General features: G+C 29.8%; 3 protein-coding genes across 4 annotated transcripts; 1 reads left to right on the top strand and 2 right to left on the bottom strand.

Annotated features, from left to right (window-relative positions):
• Positions 1-190: 190 nt before the first annotated feature.
• Positions 191-20,464, bottom strand: ANNAT3 (annexin 3). 2 transcript variants are annotated; one of them, XM_088811820.1, is made up of 7 exons: positions 20,456-20,464; positions 1,920-2,005; positions 1,596-1,762; positions 1,244-1,471; positions 882-1,094; positions 700-789; positions 191-618 (listed from the first exon to the last, which is right to left on the bottom strand). In XM_088811820.1, the coding sequence occupies exons 2-7, from the start codon at positions 1,993-1,995 to the stop codon at positions 415-417; spliced, it is 978 nt and encodes a 325-aa protein (XP_088667946.1). In that variant the 5' UTR covers positions 1,996-2,005; positions 20,456-20,464; the 3' UTR covers positions 191-414. The 2 variants fall into 2 exon arrangements, with proteins under 2 accessions (XP_088667946.1, XP_088667948.1); XM_088811822.1 differs by having other exon boundaries at positions 1,596-1,741.
• On the top strand, positions 7,275-11,496 carry ANNAT4 (annexin 4). The gene is made up of 6 exons (XM_012980952.2): positions 7,275-7,420; positions 7,723-7,895; positions 8,869-9,084; positions 9,656-9,877; positions 10,888-10,965; positions 11,068-11,496. The coding sequence occupies exons 1-6, from the start codon at positions 7,375-7,377 to the stop codon at positions 11,275-11,277; spliced, it is 945 nt and encodes a 314-aa protein (XP_012836406.1). The 5' UTR covers positions 7,275-7,374; the 3' UTR covers positions 11,278-11,496.
• ANNAT8 (annexin 8) lies at positions 16,751-20,738 on the bottom strand. The gene is made up of 6 exons (XM_012980932.2): positions 20,580-20,738; positions 20,091-20,236; positions 18,248-18,469; positions 17,920-18,135; positions 17,709-17,798; positions 16,751-17,146 (listed from the first exon to the last, which is right to left on the bottom strand). The coding sequence occupies exons 1-6, from the start codon at positions 20,650-20,652 to the stop codon at positions 16,949-16,951; spliced, it is 945 nt and encodes a 314-aa protein (XP_012836386.2). The 5' UTR covers positions 20,653-20,738; the 3' UTR covers positions 16,751-16,948.
• Positions 20,739-21,914: the final 1,176 nt, after the last annotated feature.

Genomic DNA, 21,914 nt, shown 5'->3' with positions numbered 1-21,914 from the left:
GCATTCTTGGAACAATCATTAGTTCATTAGTTTTTTTACTTTATTCTTATTATATAAACGGCCTCCCTAATGGATAAAATTCTGGCTTCGCCACTAGTTATATCAAAGTCTTTCGGCAATTATGTTCTTATTCTGAAAATATATTCGCAAAAACAAATACAACGAACATTTTCACCGAATTCTTCATCAGTGACTTGAACTTTTTCGATTTTTCAATTATCACACATAGGATGCAAAGAAAAAAAAATTTAATTCTTACAAGAATTACACACCTGGAAAACCAATCTTCCAGTATAGAAAACCATGTACATAAAAATGTGATTTTATTTTCAATTTCCCAAACCCCAAACACCAAATCAAAACCCAAATAAATATTACACCAAAACATTCAGACAACATAAATAAATAAATAAATCAAATATTAGCTCCAAGCAAAGTCATGAGGAAGTCCTTGTAATCACCAGATGTATCTCCAATGACAGCATTATCCAAACTAGTTCTGTAGCAATTAAAATATTCTCCCCTGACTTTCATCATGTCGATTTCTGCTCGTGTTACGATAGCTCTCGTCAGCGAATTTTCATCCGTTCCTAGCCCGACTATCGCAGATTTTATAACCTGTAATTTCCCAAAAAACAAATAATAATTCATTAAATATTGGCTCTTTCGGTTTTCTAAAACATTTTTTTTTTAATTTACCTCAGCAAAGTGTTTCTCGGGGGAGTCTATGCACCAAATCACTACTTTCATAATCGACTCACGAGTTCCGTCTTTACAAGCCATAATATCCTGCAAATTTGATTTTCCAAGCAATGACAAAAAATTAAAACATTAAAAATGAAAAATAAAAAAATAAAAAAAAAAACGGATAATTAAAAAACCTTGTCTATGGATTTGCCGTAATTATCGTTGTAACACTGGAAAGTTTGTCTGAGTTGATACAGGTTTCTTGTACTCAATATCCATAAGAACTCGTCACTGTCTAATTTCTTCGCTTTAATGGCCTCGTGTAATTTAGTCGCCTCGATATTAGCTACATTACAATCCACCACTTCTTTATCGTATCTGTAAGAACTCACCAAACTAACCAAGATCTGTTTCATTACATTACACATATGTTACTACAATACTGTTCTTGTTTCCGCATATGATTATATATATATATATATATATATATATATATATATATATATATATGTTTACACACACACACACATATACACATATATACATGTATATATACCTTTTGAAAGGGTAGAGGGGCATGCTTTACGATATCTTCCTCAAGTGAAGATTCGAACAGAGAACAATACGCTTGCCTCACGGCAACAAGATGATGCGGCGAATTCGCACACGCTATCTCGACTATTACTTGTAATTTTCTTACGGTTTTCTTCTTCGATTTTAACGCCTCGTTAGCAAGCCTTGCATCTCTTTCAGCTGGATCGTATGCCCATAACATCACCGCTTTCTAAACACAAAAATCACAAAAAAACAAAAAAAAAAAAAAAAAAAAACTACTTTATGCCAAAATCATTAAAGATTTCTTTCTTTTTTTTTTTTTTTTGCAATTGAATAAAAATAAATAAATATACCTGGAAATCACCAGAGAGCTCAGAGAAGATGCAATCAATGAGGGATTTATTGTAGAGCTGTTGATAAGTATCTTTAATTTTTCGCCTCTGATTTGAATTTCTGCGACCTAGAATCCGAATTAGCGCCTTTTCGTCTGTGCCCAACCCTATAATCCAACAACACACATCTAAAAACATAATTAACTGCCCCCAATTCTTCATTACAAACAACAAATCAGCAAAAAATGTACAGAAATTCAATCAGAAAAAAAAAAATTGATCGTTGTGTGTGTGTAGAGAGAGAGAGAGATAGAGAGAGAAAGGAGAAGTGGGTGAGTACTGTACCCTGGAAGGATTTCTTCAGATTTTCACAGTCTTCCGCCGGAGATGGAACCACCGCCGGAATTCGAAGTGTCGCCATTTTTCTTCTTCCTCTTTTTTTTTTCGTCGTCGATTTCAAATGGTTGTGTTTGATCAGTTCTGTTGGTTTTTCACTTGTTTCCCTCGCTCCTCCCTTCGAAGGGTAGGATAGGGATAAAAAAATTACATTTTTTTGTTGGACGTTTATGCCCCTGTCTTAGTTTATTAATTACTTCTTCTAACCGATACTTTGCGTACGTTTTTTATTCTTGTGGAAATTACAAACATCGCCCTGTCGAATATAGCCTATGATTAATCATATGTAATATTATTATTTAAGAATAGAGATAATAAATTAATTACTATAATGTTAAAAATAAAAATAAAAATGTAGATTCTATTAGGTCTAACCCATTTTTTTTAAATCGTGTTCTCCTATAATATAACTCGTAAATTGTACGAAAAATGTAAACTACACTAGATAACGTATATTTAACAGGAGTTTGATCTAAAAAATATTAACATAAAAAATTGAATTTGAAGAATCATTAAATTATAAATATGTAAATTGACTCAATCATTAATCATTATACAATAAATCTTGATAAGCAGATAAAGTGGTTGGTCTGTCAAGAACACAATTTCCCCACACAACATTTGCCAGCTAATCTCTAATTATACTTCTGACAGATAAAGATCACAAGGTATGTTACCATGTGTTTCATGCATGTTTCCAATTATTTTTATTTTTTTATTATTTTTTGAGAAACAACTATCTTTTATTTTTTTTAGTCCACGTAAAACACCAAAAAATTTGAGGCGTACAATATTGGGTTTTTTTGCAAAAACTACTCATGTATAATATCGAATTGCCAAAAAATCCTCATATTAAAGAAATTAGCGAAACTCCCCCTATAAATTTTGTCGAAGTCAATAAGGTTCTTGGGAGCCGTCGACCGTGTTCTACACTCGCCATTTGTGCAAGTAGGGGGGTGTTTTTGACTTGAAAAGACACAAATACTCTTGAAATTAAAAAAATGCAAAGTTTCAGATTCACTCCAAAATTCTTATAAGCCCCAAAGTGAAGTTTTTAAGATTTTCAATTTCATCCTTTATAATATATACAAAAAACTGTGAAAACCCCCTATAAATTAAGTCAAAGTCAATAGGTTCCTACGAGCCGCTGATCCAGTGCTACACTCGCCATTTATGCAAGTATGAGTCTGTTTTTTGACTTGAAAAGACAAATACACCTAACATTAAAAAGTTAGAGGTACACCCTAAAAATTTTATAGGATCCAAAGTGAAGTTTTTAAAATTTTCAGTTACATCGTTCATATTTCCAGAAAACCCCTCTCTTCAAATCAACCCATCACCAAAACCGAGTTTACTCTAGCTTTCATATACACTTACACATTGTTTGATTGGTAGGATAGCATAATAATAATTAATTAATTAATTAATTAATTAATTAATTAGGTTTTTATATCATAAATTTAAAATTCAAGTCCTAAACTTCAAATAATACTATATAATTTTTATTTTAAAAAATAGAATCACACAGAGATATTTACAAAATCAGAGAATCCACACGTTCTCACACGTCGCAATAATTAAGAATAGGTTTAGCATAATTACAAACAAAACGTGCTTAGCATGTCTTAAAGCTGTCTGTCCGGATCGAGTTATGATCTTCAATGAAAAATCAAGAATCAAATATATTATATATTATTTTTTTTTAGTAGCGTACGTAGTAAGAAGTTCAATAAATATACATAAATTATAGCAAATTGATATTAAAAATACTATAATACCCTTGTTATTAAATTATTTTTCATCTAACTAATTAAGACTGATAAGGGGAACAATCGAGCAAAAATATAATTAATATTTTTATGAAACTCTAAGGCCTGGTTTGTTTCCCTATATTTGATTAGATCGGATTAGATTAGATTAGATTAATTCGTTAACTAATTAGAGGGTGTTTGGCTAAGCTTATAAGATGTTAAAAACAGCTTATAAGTTCTGCCAAAGTGTTTGGTAAATTTTCAGAAAAAGATCTTAATTTTTTTTTTTTTTAAATAAGTTGTTGGAGAGCAAATAAGATATTTTTAAATAAGTACCTCTACCCCACATTTTATTTAAGATCTTATAATGAATAAAAATAGGAAATAAGCTCATTATTCAAACACTCTAAAAATTAATCATAAAAATAAGATGTAACAACTTATCAGCTCTTAAAACAACTTATCAGACGTAAGAACTTATCAGCTGTTTAAAATAAGCTTAGCCAAACACCCTCTAAATAATTACTGCTCCAATATGTTTGATTCTTTAGATTACATCTTGTATTAAATTTATTAGATTATGTTACTATATGTGAATTGTCTATAAAGTCTTTTTTTTTTTAAATTGAGTTATTGTTTAAGGATAAAATTGTAAATTTTCATGTTAGTCACCCTACAAAATTAATCATGGGGTGTTAATCATGACGTAGTAACACTTAACTACGAGCATCAAAAAATGTAGCGGGTTTGGGTAATATTAAATCCTACCAACTAAATATTTTACTAACTCAACTATTATTTAGTCAATCTACCCTAACCGTAACAAGCAAACGAGACCTAAAATAACAAATACTTTGGGACAAAAAAATTCTCATAAAACAATAATATAGGACATATGGAGTAATTAAAAAAGAAAATCGCTTTGTCCCATAAATAGGTTTTACTTAGGGCTGAAAGTCGGAAGGATCGGATCGGAATTAGCCTTTTCGGAATATTTCCAAAAAAATTCGGAAGTACAAAATCAATTCCAATTCCAATTCCAAAATTTTCGGAATCTAAAAATTCATTCCAATTCCAAAAGGCCCGGAAATTTCGGAATTTCGGAAATTTTTCGGAAATGACATAAGTATTAAAATTTCGAAACTTCGCTGAAAATTTCATAATTTGCTAAAAATAAAAACATCCACGTCGATAAAAATAACTACTAAATTTCAATTCAAAATATAAACGACATCATAATATCCAATAAAACTTCTAGCAAAAATTAAATAAACTCTTTGGCTTTGCACAAGAAATAATAAACGTAAAACTAGGGTTTTACATAAAAATCGATTTTTTTCCAAAAAATACATCTTTGAGTAATATATATATATATATATATATATATATATATATATATATTACTCAAAGATGTATTTTTTGGAAAAAAATCGGAATTTTTTCGGAATTAATTTCGGAAATAATCGGATCGGAAATCGGAAATTCCAATTTTTTTTATATAATTCCAATTCCAATCCAAAAAAATCGGAAAAAATCGGAAATCGAAATTTCGGAAATCGGAATGAAAAAGGTTGTTCCAAAATCGGAACTTTTCGGATCGGAACCGGCGGAAATCGGAATTTCCGTTCCAACTTGCACCCCTAGTTTTACTAATTCATTTCCTTACCGGCCCTGTTTTTTTTTTTTTTTTTTTTTTTGTGTGTGTTTCTTTTCTAGTTAAACAAAAAATAATAAAGATTTTTTTTTGGATTTGAACAATTTGCAAATATTTCTTTGTTGGTATATGATTCAAATTCAAATCGGTTATATATGTTAGAAAATATTTTAATTTATTTTATGGTCTTCTATGGGGCACAAATTAAATAACATATATGAATTTTTAAATTGAACTTGTGACAAACTTGCTGTGTATTAATTATGTTGTTGTGTGGGCGTTGAATTGATAAAATTGGTTTGAAAAATACAGAAAATGATATAAATTAATAATGTAAGGTGTGTATTTTATTGTCAAGATAATATTAATGTAACATCATGCTTAGCTGTTATGGGTTTTGGACTTTGGATAATTATATTATATTATGTTTATTTATTATCCAAGTTCTACATATTTTTATTCAATCACATTTATCACACATTCACATTGGATGGACAGGTCTACCTAGCGTTCACATTTCGCTGTCCAATTCCAATTTAAAACACCTCACCCAATCTCCTATTTTATAAATTAATATATATATATATATATATATATATATATATATATATATATATATATATATATATATATATATATATATATATATATATATATATATATATATATATATATATATATAATATATATATGTACTCTCTAAAGTTACACATAATGTGCAAAATTATTACGATATATTCCCGTTTGTCCCATATTATTTATCTTTTTGAAAGAAAAAAAAAATTATCCTTAAATTATTTGTTACATTACAATTCTATTACAATTCTAATGAAGCATTAACTGCATTATTTTCACTTTTACTTTTTTTTTTGTCACTCTTAATTAAAGAAGTGAAAATAATTAATAATAAGGATATATTAGTAATTTTCTTTTTTTTTTTTTTTCCGCTATAAGCTATGCACATTTATTGATTCTCTTAATATGTTCGCAACGAAAAAAAATCGACATATAAAATGGGACGGGAGGGTATTAAAAAGACACTTATGAAGTGAATTATATAAATCGTGAATGCATCGAATTAAATTCTCAAAAAATTGATAATTACAGTCTAAGAGCAACTCCAATGAATAGACACTAAAATGACTATTGGACATTCAATTAATGCTTGACATTAGAAGATTAAAAGTCAAACTTTACATAAGTTGATTTATTCATTTTTTTCCTTTTTTTTTTTTAGAATTTTATCTCAATTTGTGGTTGAAACTTGAACAATCACCATCTATGATGAACTGGATTGAAACATAAATAATATACATTGTGCCCCATCACTTTATTATATTAAAAGAAGAATTAATATATATATATATAATCGGAAAAAAAATCATTACAGTTAAACCTCTATAAATTAATATAGTTGGGTCGAGAAAAATTCTATTAATTTAGCAAATTATTAAATTATCGAGTTATCAATTTAACACATTTTCACTAAGTCAGGACTGAAAAAAACTATTATTTAATCGATGTTATTAATTTATCGAGGTATCACTGTAGTTGGTTCAATAAATTCCAATTTAATATTTATTATGTGATAATTTAAATTGAATTGTCTTAGCTTGTCTTTTTTAACAGTTACATAGGCATAAATTGTGTTTCCCCCTTCATTTAATTAAATATTAAACAACACTAATATCATTAATAATATATTGTTTTCTACGTCTCTGCCTTGTTTGAACGAGTAACTGATGTAAAATGTAATAAATAAATGTATGACTCGAGTTTAAAATAATTAATAACCCAAATAAGGACTAGTATGCAATTACCCTATTTCCTCGGGGTATTTTTGTCTTTGCAGCCATTGAGAGATCCAACTAATAACTAAAATGACTAAAATAACCCCGCGCGGAGGATATAAAAAGGCGCCAATGCCAATCACATTCATCCTCCTTCAACGAAACAAAAATAAATATTCAGCAAAATTAATAATATATTCTCATCATCAATGGCAGCCTCAGACGACCATGGATCTCTCACCAGAGCTTTCTCAGGTTTGTTTTTTTCCCCAATTAAATCCTTTTTTTTTTCCTAATTTCCTTTTTCCTATAATTCAATGAATAATTAAAAAAAAAAAAAAAAGGAATTTTTGAAAAAAACTATTAATTTTGGCATTTTTGTTGTATTTATTTTCACCGTATATTCGTAAAAACCAAAAACCTCGCATGAAGAGTTTTAAAAATATTTTTCAAAGTATAGTCTTATTTATTTATAACAACCATTTGAAATATTATTAATTCTAATTAATAATAATTATTAACGTTAATAATTATTAAAAATTAAAAAAAAAATGAAGGTTTTGGAGTGGATGAGAAGGCATTCGTAACGATATTGGGGAAATGGCATCCGGAAGAGAGGCAGAGTTTCAGAAAAAAGAGCGGAGATTTCTTTGTTGAAGACGAACGTCAATTCGAAAGGTGGGACGATCGCCATATCTTGCAGCTGCGTAATGAGTTTTTACGTCTCAAGGTATATTTTTCATACTACTTGCTCTCTTATTTTTTTATTTTTTTATTTTTTTTAAAGAATATTATTTTAAACAAATTGGTTATATATGTCAGCATAATTGAGATTTAGATTTATTTTTGGGTTGGTTTTATTTTTATTTTTATTTTATTTATTTATTTATTATTTTTGGGTTGTTCAAATGTAACAATCATGAGTTTTGGACTTGGGTGCACGCTTAATATAAATAGTTTAGAGTAAGTAAAAGGTGTTTCTTGGAAATTTTTGTTTTAAAAAAACTTATGAATGCCACTCTTGCTTAGGGCCGATCATCGAAACAAGTTTTTTCTGATTTGCCAATTTCGATTCGAAAATTTATGATTTTAGAACTATATTTTGCATTCTAATTTTCAAAATAAAATGAAAATTTGTTGGAGTCGGATTATGTATAGGATTTCGAATTTTGATCAAATTTTGGTTTTCCAAAATATATTTTAAAATTTTAAAACAAAAAATAAAAATAAAAAATAAAATTCATTTTTTTTTGTCCCGAATTAACATTTATAACATCAATATTAATATGTATTTTATAATATATGTGAATAAAAAACAAAACCTAATTTCGAGTTTCGCCGATTCGTTCGAGTTTCTACGATTCTAATTACAAAAAATGATTTTGGAATTTTAATTCAGTTATTGACATTCCAACATTCGATTTTTTTGAATTATTTGGACCGGGATCTGAATTATTTTTTTAAGTTCAAAAAATTTTTTTTTTTCCTTCTAAAAATGCTAATTATGATCAGATACGTCTGATTTTTACACTTAGCCACACATTTTAGTTTACTTTCTATACTTTCTTACCTAATGTTTCACTATTAGCTATAAGGTTAAATTTATTAAAAATGAAAAGCGGGTTCGAAAATTAAAATTAATTACCGACTTCACAACGTTTTAAATCCATGAAATTATTAAATAATGAAAATCGTGGTTTCAGGACGCGATTGTGCTTTGGACTATGCATCCATGGGAGAGAGACGCAAGATTATTGAAAGAAGCGTTATACAAGGGACCTCAATATAACGTACTCATTGAAATCGCGTGCACAAGATCGTCTGAAGAGTTGTTGGGTGCACGCAGAGCTTATCACTCCCTCTTCGATCACTCGATCGAAGAAGACGTCGCTTCTCATATTCGTACTCCCGAGAAAAAGGTTAGCCACTTATCACCACTATTATCGACCCTTATTTATTTTTATTCAAACAACTAGACATATTAAAGCAAAATTGAATATAAGTTTGACATTATCAATCCTATGAAAACTCTGATTATCTACAGCAAGATGCTGGATGTTGAAACCGAATTTCTGATTTGGATTATTATATCTTGTTCTGAATTCCGAAAATTCTGATTTCAAAATTTTCTGAATTGGATTTGGAATACATATGAGATTCTAATTTTTTATCCGATTTTAATTTCGGAAATAATTTCAAAAAACTTCAACTTTGTTTTTCAAGAATTACATTTAAAATAATGCAATATTTCCGATTTTCGTCGATTCCGATCCCGATAATTTCAATTTTAGGACTAATCTCGAACCGATTCGTTCAATTCTCACCCTGTAGAGTGAATGCCGACGGCATGCTTTAGAATTTCAACACGAACCGCAATTAATCGAAGATATTATATCTTCATAATCAACAAAATTGTTGGTAGCATTTTTATATTTTCTTAATTAATAATGGCGTAATAATTTTTTTTTCTTTTTTTTTTATTTTGGGCAGCTTTTGGTTGCACTATTGAGTTCTTATAGGTATGAAGGGCCAAAAGTGAGTGATGAAATTGCAAAATTAGAGGCTGAGACAATATCAAATGTGACAAAGAAAGGGGATAATAGTGTTATTGAAGATGATGATATTGTAAGAATATTATCCACAAGAAGTAAGCTTCATCTTGTTGCACTTTACAAGCATTACAAGCAAATTACTGGCAACTACTTGGATGAGGTATTATATATAATCATTCACTTTTTTTTTTTTTTTAATTCAATTATGCTATTTTTTTTATTTAAATCATTACATATGTAGCACAAATGAATTTAATGAGTCCAAGAGTTATATTTTTCAACGAACAAATAAATCACGGTGAAAAACAGTTATCCGCAACTATCTTTCGACTTTGAAGATAGGGATATTTTGAAAGACTTCTATCGAGTGGTAAAGTTGTTATAGGACTGAGGTGGTGTTTGCTAAAAATATTAAAAATAAAACAGAAGTTGATGGTTCTGAGTTAAACTAATAATAAGTGTTTATTTTAAAAGGTTGGACTTGTTTACAAATTTCATGAAAACTAAACTTTAAACAACTTATTTTAAAAGAAGTTGCTCAAGGGGGGCATTTTTTTTTTTAATTTTTGCTGAAAACAACGATTTTAAGAGAAGTAGAAGCAAAAGCTATTGTGAATACTTCAATAGTGATTCTGAGACAAAAAAAGGTCGTAATCACTTTTCAAAGATTTTTACAAACACCACCTAAATATTAAATTTGGAGGAATTGTAAACTATTGCTACTCCAATTTTTATTTTATTTTTTGAAACACCACCTAAATATTAAAATTGGAGGGATTGTAAACTATTGCCCCTCCAATTTTTATTTTATTTTTTGAAATTTTCGTTACGCCTATTCACCATATAGTACAAATATCATAATAATCTCTAATAGAAAAAAAATAGCCCGTCAATTAAAATCTAGCTGGGTCTGCCCCGATCATCACTAAGTACACTCTTTGAGGGTTTATTTCATGCTATACTCGATAAAATACATCAAGTAATTAATATTCGTTGATCTGCACATAATCACACACACCCATGTGTTTGCCCCGTGCAGCATTTAAATGACTATGAATAACTATGAATAACATATCCTCATAAAATGCTTCTTTTATGTAAAAAATAAATGATTTTTTTATTTATTTTCTAATAATTCAATTTTATTTGTTTTGATATTTTGTGTAAAAGGATATCGCACTCGGTGGTAACTCGCATCTAAAAGCGACAACTCAGTGTTTATGCACACCTCCAACGTACTTTAGCCAGGTAAAATTTCATAAATTATTAGTTGTAAAAATATTTAAATGCTTTTTTTTTTTTTTGTAACATTAATTAATTCATTTGTTATAAATTTAATTTAATTTTTAGGTGTTGGACGCATCATTGAAATATGATGTGGATGAAATAACCAAAGAAGCCGTAACAAGAATCATAGTCACAAGAGCCGATGCGGACATGAAACAAATCAAAGAAGAATATAATAAAACATTTGGCGTCCATCTCTCCCACAAAATTGAAGATTTGGCCAATGGGAACTATAGAGATTTCTTGCTTACTTTAATTGCAAGAGGAGATTAATTAATTCCATTTCTTTGCATGTTTTTTTTTTTTTTTTTGTTTTTTGAATCTAAGTTTGGAATTTGGACCCCTAATAAGTATGTTTTTTATTTATTTTTTAATCCAATTTTCTTGATGATTTTTTAAGACTGTTCAAAATATTTTGTTTGAGGTGTTGAGTAGCATCTCTTTTGTTTGATGTTAATGTTTAATGCTATCAAATTATGATGATTTGTTTAATGTTTGATGTTTAAATTTGAATTTCTCTTCAACATTGGATTTCCCTTTCTCATTTTTTCTTCTTCTTATAATTACTAGGCTTCTAAATTATAGAACAACAAAGAGAGAGAGGAAGTGTTATGGTGAAAGTAATTCATGAGAATGAAGAAGAGGATGAAGGGTTTATCGATGGAGGTTCGGACTCAGGACAATCTCTAGTTTTTTTTTTTTGTGGCCCAAAGCGAGCAATAAATGTGGGCTTGTTTTATTTATTTTAGGGTAATTACAACCATCCCCTGAGGTATGGTTTATTTACGAAAAAACCCTTTTTGTTTGGATAATTACATCTACCCCTCAACTATAAATTTTTCTTATACCTCAACTCTTATGGTGTCAAATTCAACATAATCATCTAGATTTCGTGAAATGTGCTCTATTGTATACTCGTTATGTGTAAAAATACAGTTTCTGATGCACCACAATCTGATATATACAAGCGTAAAAACACATATTATGATCATCCTGCTTCAAAATGTGGAGTTCGAATAGGATAAAACGGGTACAAAAGTGATAATAATCCATATAATCTCGAAAATTCCACTAAATTTGAAACCGCAAGTGTAGACGTGTAGATTTATAGTTAAGGGGATGATTGTAATTATCCAAACATAAGGGATTTTTTTGTAATTTAACCATACCTCATGAGGTGATTGTAATTTACCCTTTATTTTATTGTTATAAAAAGATGGCCATGGGCTGGGTAGCGCAATCCCGCCCCGTCTCGTTTGCAAAATTAAGCGCACCATTTTACAATCCACATTTTTTTTTCTTTTTTCTTTGTTTTTTCCTTCTTATTTTTAGTGTAAAAATCAATCATAACCCTTGTTCCTTCCAGGAAAAAAAAAAGAGGACAATGTGTTCTTTTTTTTCCAATGCAAATAAATATATTCCTAGTGATTGTGAAGTGCAATTGAACTCCTAAGCATTTGAAATAAAAATGCAAATCAACAAAAGTTTTATAAACATACATATTAAAAAAACAAAATTTAAAGCAAGCATCGTTGTCTTGGAACAAGCCCCCAAGCACCGATGTTTGACAATACTTGAAACAAAATAAATAGAAACGTAAACTACTTTTTGCTATTAATCGTCAACAAGTACACTCCATCATCATGTAAGGGTATTATTATATGTAAATAAAAATTACGGGAGGTAAAAGGGGCGGGTAAGGGAAAATTTTACTACACATTCCATTCTTTAACGAGACGGGTATTATCCGGCAAAAATGGGGTCGGCCGGATACCCAATGGCAGGTGCGAGTCCACCCTTAGGCAAGGGTGGATTAAAGCCCACCTTCAATTTACAATTCCCCCCTATATTATACTATATATCTATTTAGCCTCCCAAATTTTATTAATTAGCCCACTCAAAATTTCAATTAGTGAAAAAGAAGTCCCATTTTTTTATTAATTATCCACTCAAAATCCAAATTAATGCAAAAAAAAACCCACCCAAATTCAAATTAATGAAAAAAAAACTAAAATTTGTTTTTTTTTATGTTTCTTCTTTTCCTATTTTCTGATTTTATCACAAAAAAATATTTAAAAAAAAATCAGAGACGCTGCCCCCAAATCCCGGAAAATTTAAACCCACACTGTACCAAATTCCTGGACTCGTCACTGCCCAATGAATTTGGAAATATTGTCATCTCTATAAATTGTATAGAATTATAAATCCTTGTAATTTTTAGAGATACAAAAATATGAATTAAATCATTGTGTTGTATTCTTTTTCCCGGTATAACTTATTCCATCGATAATGTTGCAAAATATAACACACTTGTTCTTCATCAAGAATATAATGACTCAGAAATTAAAAAGATCGATTTAATTCGACGAAAAGCTAAAACAAAAAATCAACAATTCTATTAGAGCAACTTCAGTGGAGGAACTAAATGAAGTATCAAACTAAAAAACTACCATTTTAATATTCCAAAATTAAAAAATATTCCCACTCCAATGAAGGCATTAAAGTGACAATTATTTTGATATTCAACCAACCCGAGATGCAAAATTACTCATTGGAAAATGAGGTATAAAAAATATTAACCACTTCATTGACCTATCACTATTTGACATGTGACATTTAAAAATATAATTAGTTATATATTTAAAATTTGATAATCTATTTGATATTTGTGGTTGAAGTGATTTTTTCTAGAAGTATCAAAGTTAAACCTCTATAAATTAATCGAGTCGGAACTAGCAAAATTCTATTAATTTAGCGAAATATTAAATTATAGAACTAATAATTTAGTAGGTTTTTACCCAACTGGGACCAGAAAAAACTATTATTTAACCAAAGTTATTAATTTATCGAGTATTAATTTATTGAGATTCTACTGTATTATATCAATTATCAAATGAATGATTACCGTATTAATTTATTAATTTAAACGTTTAAAATTAAAAACGGTAACATACTAGTTCCTGGGTGTAGCTCAACTGGTTCCGGAGGTGGTAAGTTGGTGCAAGGTCCTAGGATCGAATCCTGGCAGCCGCAGTGTGGGAATTTCAACTCCAATAAGGTTGGTTCCTTGTGGGCACCAGGTCCGGGTCCGCTACCTTAACGGGCCGTTGAGTTACCATGATTTACATTCCCTCATCAATCCTTGTCGGGCCAAGGGATGGGGGCCCTGGGGGCGAGGGATTTCGCCTTTTGGTGCAAGGTAACATACTAAGTAGGAGAGTAAAATATTACTGATATAATATTGAGTAAAGATGGAGAAATATGCATGATAAATTTTGAATATTGAAAGATACTTTAGCATAAATGAAATAGAAGAAAGATGTAACTTATTTATTGTTATAATAACTACTTTTATTTAATATTAGTAAATAATCAAATTTATTATAAAATTCCCCCAAAAAATAGGGCCCTATCATATTGGGAAACTCTCCCCGATACTTCTTTTGCAGGTTCGTTGAGCTTCGAATGGCAGGTACTAACTACTGGGTTCGTATCGCCACTAACCGTTCGTCTCCCTTGCTCATTTTCATCTCGCTGTTTCTGGTTTCTAAAAGAACAAGAAATTTCGATACGATTAAATTTGTCAATTTGAGGAAACTTTTTTTAAGGTATAGTTGAAAACTTTAGAATCGAGTTATCTTACAAGTAGTTGTTTGTGAAATTTTGTTTCTTGGTCGAATTTTAGAGATTGGTGGTTGTTGTTTTTATTGAATTGGTGTTCAGATTTTTTCAGAAAAAAAAAAAAACATCATGTTCTTAGTGAGTTGTCAAGATCTCTCTTTAAATTGTAGTTTACCCAATGATTAATACCTTACCATTTTTATAGAATTGAAATAAAATTCTAAATTGTCATACAAAATAGTTATCATAGAGAATTTGTAGAGCGATAATAGATGAATGAGAATTTGGTAACGATTGTAATTATAAAAAATGTAGTTGTACCCTTCACATGCTACACAAATGGATTGCAAATATACCCGAGTTTGTGTTTGGTGGGAAGGAGAGAGATAATCGGGTTAAGTTGTAGGGGTTTAGAAATAGGGAGCCCTCGATGCCTACACCCGGTGATAATAACCGGGTGTGCCTCCTCGTGACACCTGCAACGCAACTCAGACTCTGTCCCCGTGCCTAGAATTTTAATCAAATTAAACCATCCTTTCAGATTCTAATAAAATAAACTTTTTATTCAAATTACAAAATTTTATTTCTTACAGCTTATTTTTAACATATATAATTGAAAGTAGAGTAGATTCTGTTAAAAAAAACTTTTTATTCAAATTACAAAATTCTATTTTTTACAGATTATTTTTAACATGTATATATATTGAAAGTAGAAACTGAAAAAACTAATGTCCAAAACATTTATTTCGGTGGACTTCAAACATTTGTTTCGGTGTTCTCTTGAACAAATTTGCAGCTGGCTCTGATAAGGCTTCTCTCCTACCTTCTTCTTCTGTATGCTCTTCCTCTTCAAAGAAGTTTCAAATTTTTTGTTATATTTTTTCAATGCTTTCGGTGGCCGTATAGAAACTAGATATCCAATATTAGTCCAACATATCTATAAATAAATTCTTTCAATTAGATATATGATTTCACAAATAGTTTCACAAATGGTTTCAGAAAGGAAAAAGAACCAACCCATTTTTGTTGTAGAGAAACCAAGAGAGAGGGTTGGTGAAAGAAAATAGAAGGAAGAAAGGGTAAATTAAGGAGGTGGGGTTGGGGTCTTAATTCTATCGACTATGGGTTAGTAATTCAAATAATAAATATAATTAAATTTCAAATGAAAACCATAAAATATAAAAAAGATCAATTATATTATAAGCATGAGACACGTGTCCCGAGGAGGTACACCCGGTTGTTATCAGCGGATATCGCATCGAGGCTCCCTTAGAAATATAAATATAAGAGGAAAGACACTCGGTGATAATAGCCGAGTGTCGGGGGTCGAGGGAGCCCTAACTAGAGTGTAGCATTTTTATATCCATGATGGATGGAATGGACGATTAAGATCAAACAAATCCTATTTTGTATAATGATTCCCTCTAATGTTCCAAATAAAAGTCTAAAATGCATATAAACTAGAACTTCTTTAGAACGTCCATATAAATTTTCAATATTGTACGTATTAAAAGATGGTGTGCATCGAGTGTGTGCAGTAAGGAATTACTCAATTTTGATTTCACAATTATTTACATTTTATAAATGAAATGGTTTATACAATTGAAGATGATTAGTTTAATTTTTGAATAGCTATACAATCATGGGTAATTTGATTAATCATCGGTAGATTTAAAAAGAAAAGAAAAAAAGTATGATTAATCATTGGTTAAAATTTTAAAGGGTTTGACAGTAGCATCCCTGATATTTTCTTTAGGAGTCTTAGAGGTGTTCATTCGGTGAAATCGGTACGAATATAGTTTTTTACCAAATTAATTCGGTTCGGTACCAGTAAAGTAAAACTAAAAATATATTTTCTTATATTTAAAAAAAAATATTTGAACTAAAAATAAAAGTGATTATCAATAGAAGCTAATTTGTAAATATTGGAAAAAAAATATCAATCTACAAGTATTTTATAATTTGTTATAACATTATGATTTAAAATGAAAGAAAAAAAATAAGTATATATTAAATATTTTGGTATTCTTATGGTGCGGTATATCGAGCATCAATGAATAACGTAGACCGTACCAAATACCGGGATTAAATAAGGAGTATACTAACAAACATTAACTACAATAAATTGGAAATCAAGTAGAGAAATAAAATATTCAAAATCAATAGTTCCAATATCTTAAAACATAACTCAAATAAAAGTGATCCAAGGATCAATGCATAACAAATAAAGCACAAAGTCTCCAATTAACATGCATGTAATTAATAATAATTACTTATTTTCATAATTAATTAAGTAGATATATTTTTAATTACTATTCTTGGTTTAATTTCCCAGCAAAGTAAGGAGGAAGGCCTTATAATCTCCAGAAGTGTCTTTTGCAACTGCATGATCAAGAGTTACACTGTTCCTCTTATGATACACCTCTTTTATTTCCTTCAAATCTTTTTCGGCTCGAGTCACCACTACCCGAGTCAGCGACTCTTCGTCTGTGCCAGCTCGGTTCAGAGCTTGACGAATAACCTGCAAAATAACGAGTCGAACAATATGTCAATATTTCCAATTATATATAATTCAGGAAGCAATAAAAAAATATTTTGTCAATTAAATTATTTGTGAATTTTGTTATATTTTGGGAGAATATTTTCGTTCTTGAAAAATGAAATCGTATTTGTGTATATCTCGATAAGAAAATTGATTAAACCAATTTTCGTTCTTGAATAATAATTGATTAAACCATTTTTTGAAGTAAAAATGGGAAAAATACCGTTTCACGCCTCAAGTTTGCATTGATTTCATATTTAGCCCCCATGTTCAAAAAGACACATTTGGCCCCTCATGTTTAAAAAAATAAACACTTTTAGTCACTTTCCGTCAATTTTCCGTTAGTACTAACGGAATCAAGTGTGTGCCCGTCAGTGTCTTAACTGACGGACTGCCGGTAAATTGACGGAAATGACCAAATGTGTTAAATTATTGAAACATGAGGGACCAAATGTATTTTTCGTGAACACGGGGTCCAAATAGGAAATCAGTGCAAACTTGAGAAGTGAAAAACTATAAATTCCTCAAATAAAATCACTACCTTTGCATAATACTTTTTATGATCGTTGATGCATCGGATAGCGACGCGTAAGGCGGACACATAGTCGCAAGATTGCTCGTCTCTCAAATGCTGAAAGAAATCAACCAAAATGTAATCTTAGAAACATAAAGTTATAATTTACAATATTTCTAAAAATGGCCCAAATTTGGTGGGTAGAAATGCAATATTGAAAACTTTGAATTTCTATTACCTTAGTAATTGATGTGCCACGGTCATCTTTGTAGTGATTTAAAGTTGCAATAATTTGAGGTTTAGTCCTTGTAGTCAAAATTCTTATAATGTCTTCATGAGTAAATGCCTTTTCCTTACAAATAGCACCATGCAGAATATCAGCCTCAGAGTTTGCTAGCCTTGCATTAATCTCTTCACCTTGGTACCTAAATATGCTCACTAACCCAACCAGAAACTGCACAACAAATTAATTCATAAATGAATTAATTCACCAAAAAATAATATGTTTTTTTTTTTTTTTTGTAATAATTGATTTTAGGAAAATAAGTATTGATTAATTCAGAAACCGTGCGCATATGGCTTGTTGTACGTTGAGCCAAGTCTTCTTCTAGGGAATGCTTGTAGCGGATTTGGTAGGCGCGCTTTATAGCTAGAAGCTCGACGAACGAACTAGTGCACGAAATTTCGACTATTGCCCGATAGTCGATTGTTGGTGTTTTCTTGATTGCGGTGTGCAATATCACAGCGTCGCGGTCTTCTGGATCCAATGCCCAGCGGTAAACAGCTTTCTGTATTGACTCGAATAAGTACGTTATATACGAAGTCATGAAAAATAACGAAGATTTAAATGTAATTTGACTATGGATAATTCATATCGTATATATATAGCATGTTTTTTACAAAAAGTATACACGGTGTTTTGTATGTTTCTAGTTATAGAGTTATTTTTGCATTTTAAATATGATAAATTGTTAAAAAAAAAAATTATATATTTACATTAAATCATACAATTATTCGTAAAATTTGGACCTAATTAAAGAGTATAAACTTATTCCAAATCACTCATTATTAGGGAGTTAATAGCACATTACTCCCTGTATTGTTTCTAATTGTCGAAAAATCTCTTGTGTTTAAAAAATTAGTAAAACGCCCACATGTTGTGTTTTTTAAAAGCACACCGACCCTTATTTCGAAATTTATTGTTGACTTGTGTAAAATTACCTAAGTACCCTTACAGAAGATATATTAAACAATGAACAAAAACTAAATCAAAAAGAATTTTAGAGGGTAATTTTAACTTGATATACTCTTATAATTCGCGCGATAAACTATTAGGTTGTTTTTTGGCTTTGACTATTTTTCACAAGGGCCTTCTTGCTAATTTCGTTAACACACCGATTCTTTTAGCAATTAGAGATTTTATACACACACACACACACACACGGGGGCGAGTCCACCCTTGGGCAAGGGTGGACTCAATCCCTCCTTACTTTATATTTTTTACCATATATTATACCTATACATCTATTTAGCCCATCCAACTTTTCTTAATTAGCCAACCCAAAATTCAAACCTTTAGGAATTTCAGGTACTTTAAACTCAAATTAATGCAAGAAAAGCCCCAATTTTTATTAATTAGCCCATCCAAAATTCAAATTAATGCAAAAAAAAAAGCCCCAATTTTTATTAATTAGTCCACCCGAAATTCAAATTAATGCTAAAAAAACTCTAAATTTTTTTACTTTTCGTTTTTTTTCTTTTCCAATTATATGATTTTGTCACAAAAAAATCCTAAAAATATTTCGACCCTAAACAAATTCATGGACTCGCCACTATATATATGTACTAGTGTTTTTTTCCCCGTGCGATGCACGGGATATTATTTCGAAAGTGAAAAAAAAAATCAATTTAATAGATAATAAGAAAATTTAGCACACTAACATAGTAAAATTTAATAATGTGGTATTATTAAAATTTTATATAACATTAGTTTTTTTAAATCTTACATATTAAGAATTACAATCCAAATATATAGGTTAAGATTTTAAGAAATCGAATTTTTATCTTTATCTCTTAAGATTTGAGATATATTGATGAAAAATAGGAGATTGATAATTGTTCAAAATTAGTAGAAAAAAAAAAATATTAAAAATAAATAATTACAGAAGTACCATTAGGGTAGGATTCTTCACGGTTTAGTTTCAATGTTGATAATTGTTAAAAATGATAGTTAGAAATTAGTAGAGAAAAAAAAAATTAATTACTAAAATACCATTAGAGTTTTTTAGGGTTGCCCAGCGTTTCTAGCTTATATATATAAACATTTAATTACTAAAATACCATTAGGGTTTTTAAGGGTTGTCCAGCGTTTCTTTCTTTTATATATAAGATAAGATATGTATTTATTACCTCAAAATCGCCAGATAGCTCAGACTCAAGGCGTTTGATAAGATCTTCTTGATACAAGTCCTCGTAGGCTTGCCTTATCAGCTTTCTTTGAATTGCATTTCTCCTTCCAAGTATTCCAATTATACCCTTCTCATCCGTTCCCCATCCTACACAAATTATATAGCAAAAAATAATAATAATTGCATCTATCATATATATAACCGATAAATTAATATCGAAATGAAGCCAGATTTTTTTTTTATGGTATACTAAAATCTAAATTAAATGCACATTTGATTTGTGACAAGGGTTTTTGTAGCCGATCGATCGCATCGGTCACTAATCCATCATAAAAATGAGTAATTGTAACTAATTGTGATCGTTTTTTTTTTTTTTTTTCGGTTCGATTCCGTCAATAAAGATTAATTGCTCTATTTTTACGGAATGCGATTATCATTAATATAATAATTAATTAACAATTAACATATATAGGTAAGTTAATTAATTTACCTTGACAAGCCTTTCTTAGAGCTTCAGCATCTGCAGCTGCAGAATGGTGGTCGGGGAAAACAATGGTAGACATATTAATTACTATATTTTTTATTTTTATTTTTGTTCAGAAGAAAAATGTGTGTTTGTTTGTTGCAAACTTTGATGGTATTTTATAGTGCAAATCGATATCCACTGTAGTTATTGTTGTAAGTAACGTCAATAAATTTAGGTCAAATTTCAATAAATACAATATTTGATTTTCTGGTGAACATTAAATATTATTTATGAATGCGTTAGATTTTTGTTACCTGGTTTGAAATGTGAGGAAATTGTTGAGCTAAATTTGGTACCTAGATTATTTATGACGTGTTTGAGATTTTGTCAACTACTGACAAGGATTTTTAATCCTCAATTATTACATACAAGGTGACATAAATTGGAACAATCTAGGGTGTGTACAAGTTAGAGAATTGACTATAATTAAACCTCTATAAGTTAATGCGTTTCAGACTATTTAAAAAATTATTAATTTAGCGAAATATTAAATTATTGAATTAAATAATTTAATATGTTTTTGTCGAATTCTATTGTGGTAGGGTGCGCAATCTGGTACGCTTCCCCATTCTTGAATGAAACATTTATTGCAGGGTGGTGGCAGAATCGCTCTTCCTTGAGGCCCGACGTTGACACCTCACTTATGCCCCTATGTGGGTCCAGCTTAGGGGTGGTAAACGAGCCGAACTGGCTCGCGAACTCGACGAGCCGGCTCGACAAAGTCTCGAGCTCGAGCTTGGGTTTTTCGAACTCGAGCTCGAGCTCACGAGTTCGAGCTTCGGACGAGCTCGAGCCTAAATTTAGCTGTCTTTTTTTTTTTTTTAATATATACAAGTAATTGTACCCGTGCGATGCACGGGACAACAAATTGCATTGTTTTGATATTGTAAGAATATAAACAAACGTTTGATGTATCGTATGATTCAAATTATGTTATAATCATTCATTAATAATTCATCAGTGGAACATTACTAAGTATACTAAAAAAAAAAAAAATATTAACTTTACTGTTGAATAATTTTCCAAATGAATTGAATCAGCTAATACCAGTAGATTGAAAAATTGAACCAGGAACAAAATCATCACCTATTCTTTCATGTTGAGCTTAAAAGTAATTTGATTTAATAGTTTAGTTAACCTAATCAAAACTAAACTATCGACAACATATCAAAGTAAAAGGCCATCTATATATCTTGCATCGTAATTAAGTCCTTCTCCACTGCCTCGTTTTGGTCCTGTTTTGCCACTGGAATTAACAATTGAAAAATTAAGAAACAAAAATAATATAAACAATAAATT

The sequence above is a fragment of the Erythranthe guttata genome, chromosome 2, assembly GCF_056151865.1.
Source record: "Erythranthe guttata isolate IM_541 chromosome 2, IM_541, whole genome shotgun sequence".
NCBI lineage: Eukaryota > Viridiplantae > Streptophyta > Magnoliopsida > Lamiales > Phrymaceae > Erythranthe > Erythranthe guttata.
Note: the sequence above shows the minus strand (reverse complement) of the source record. Positions and strands in the feature narration are given on the sequence as shown.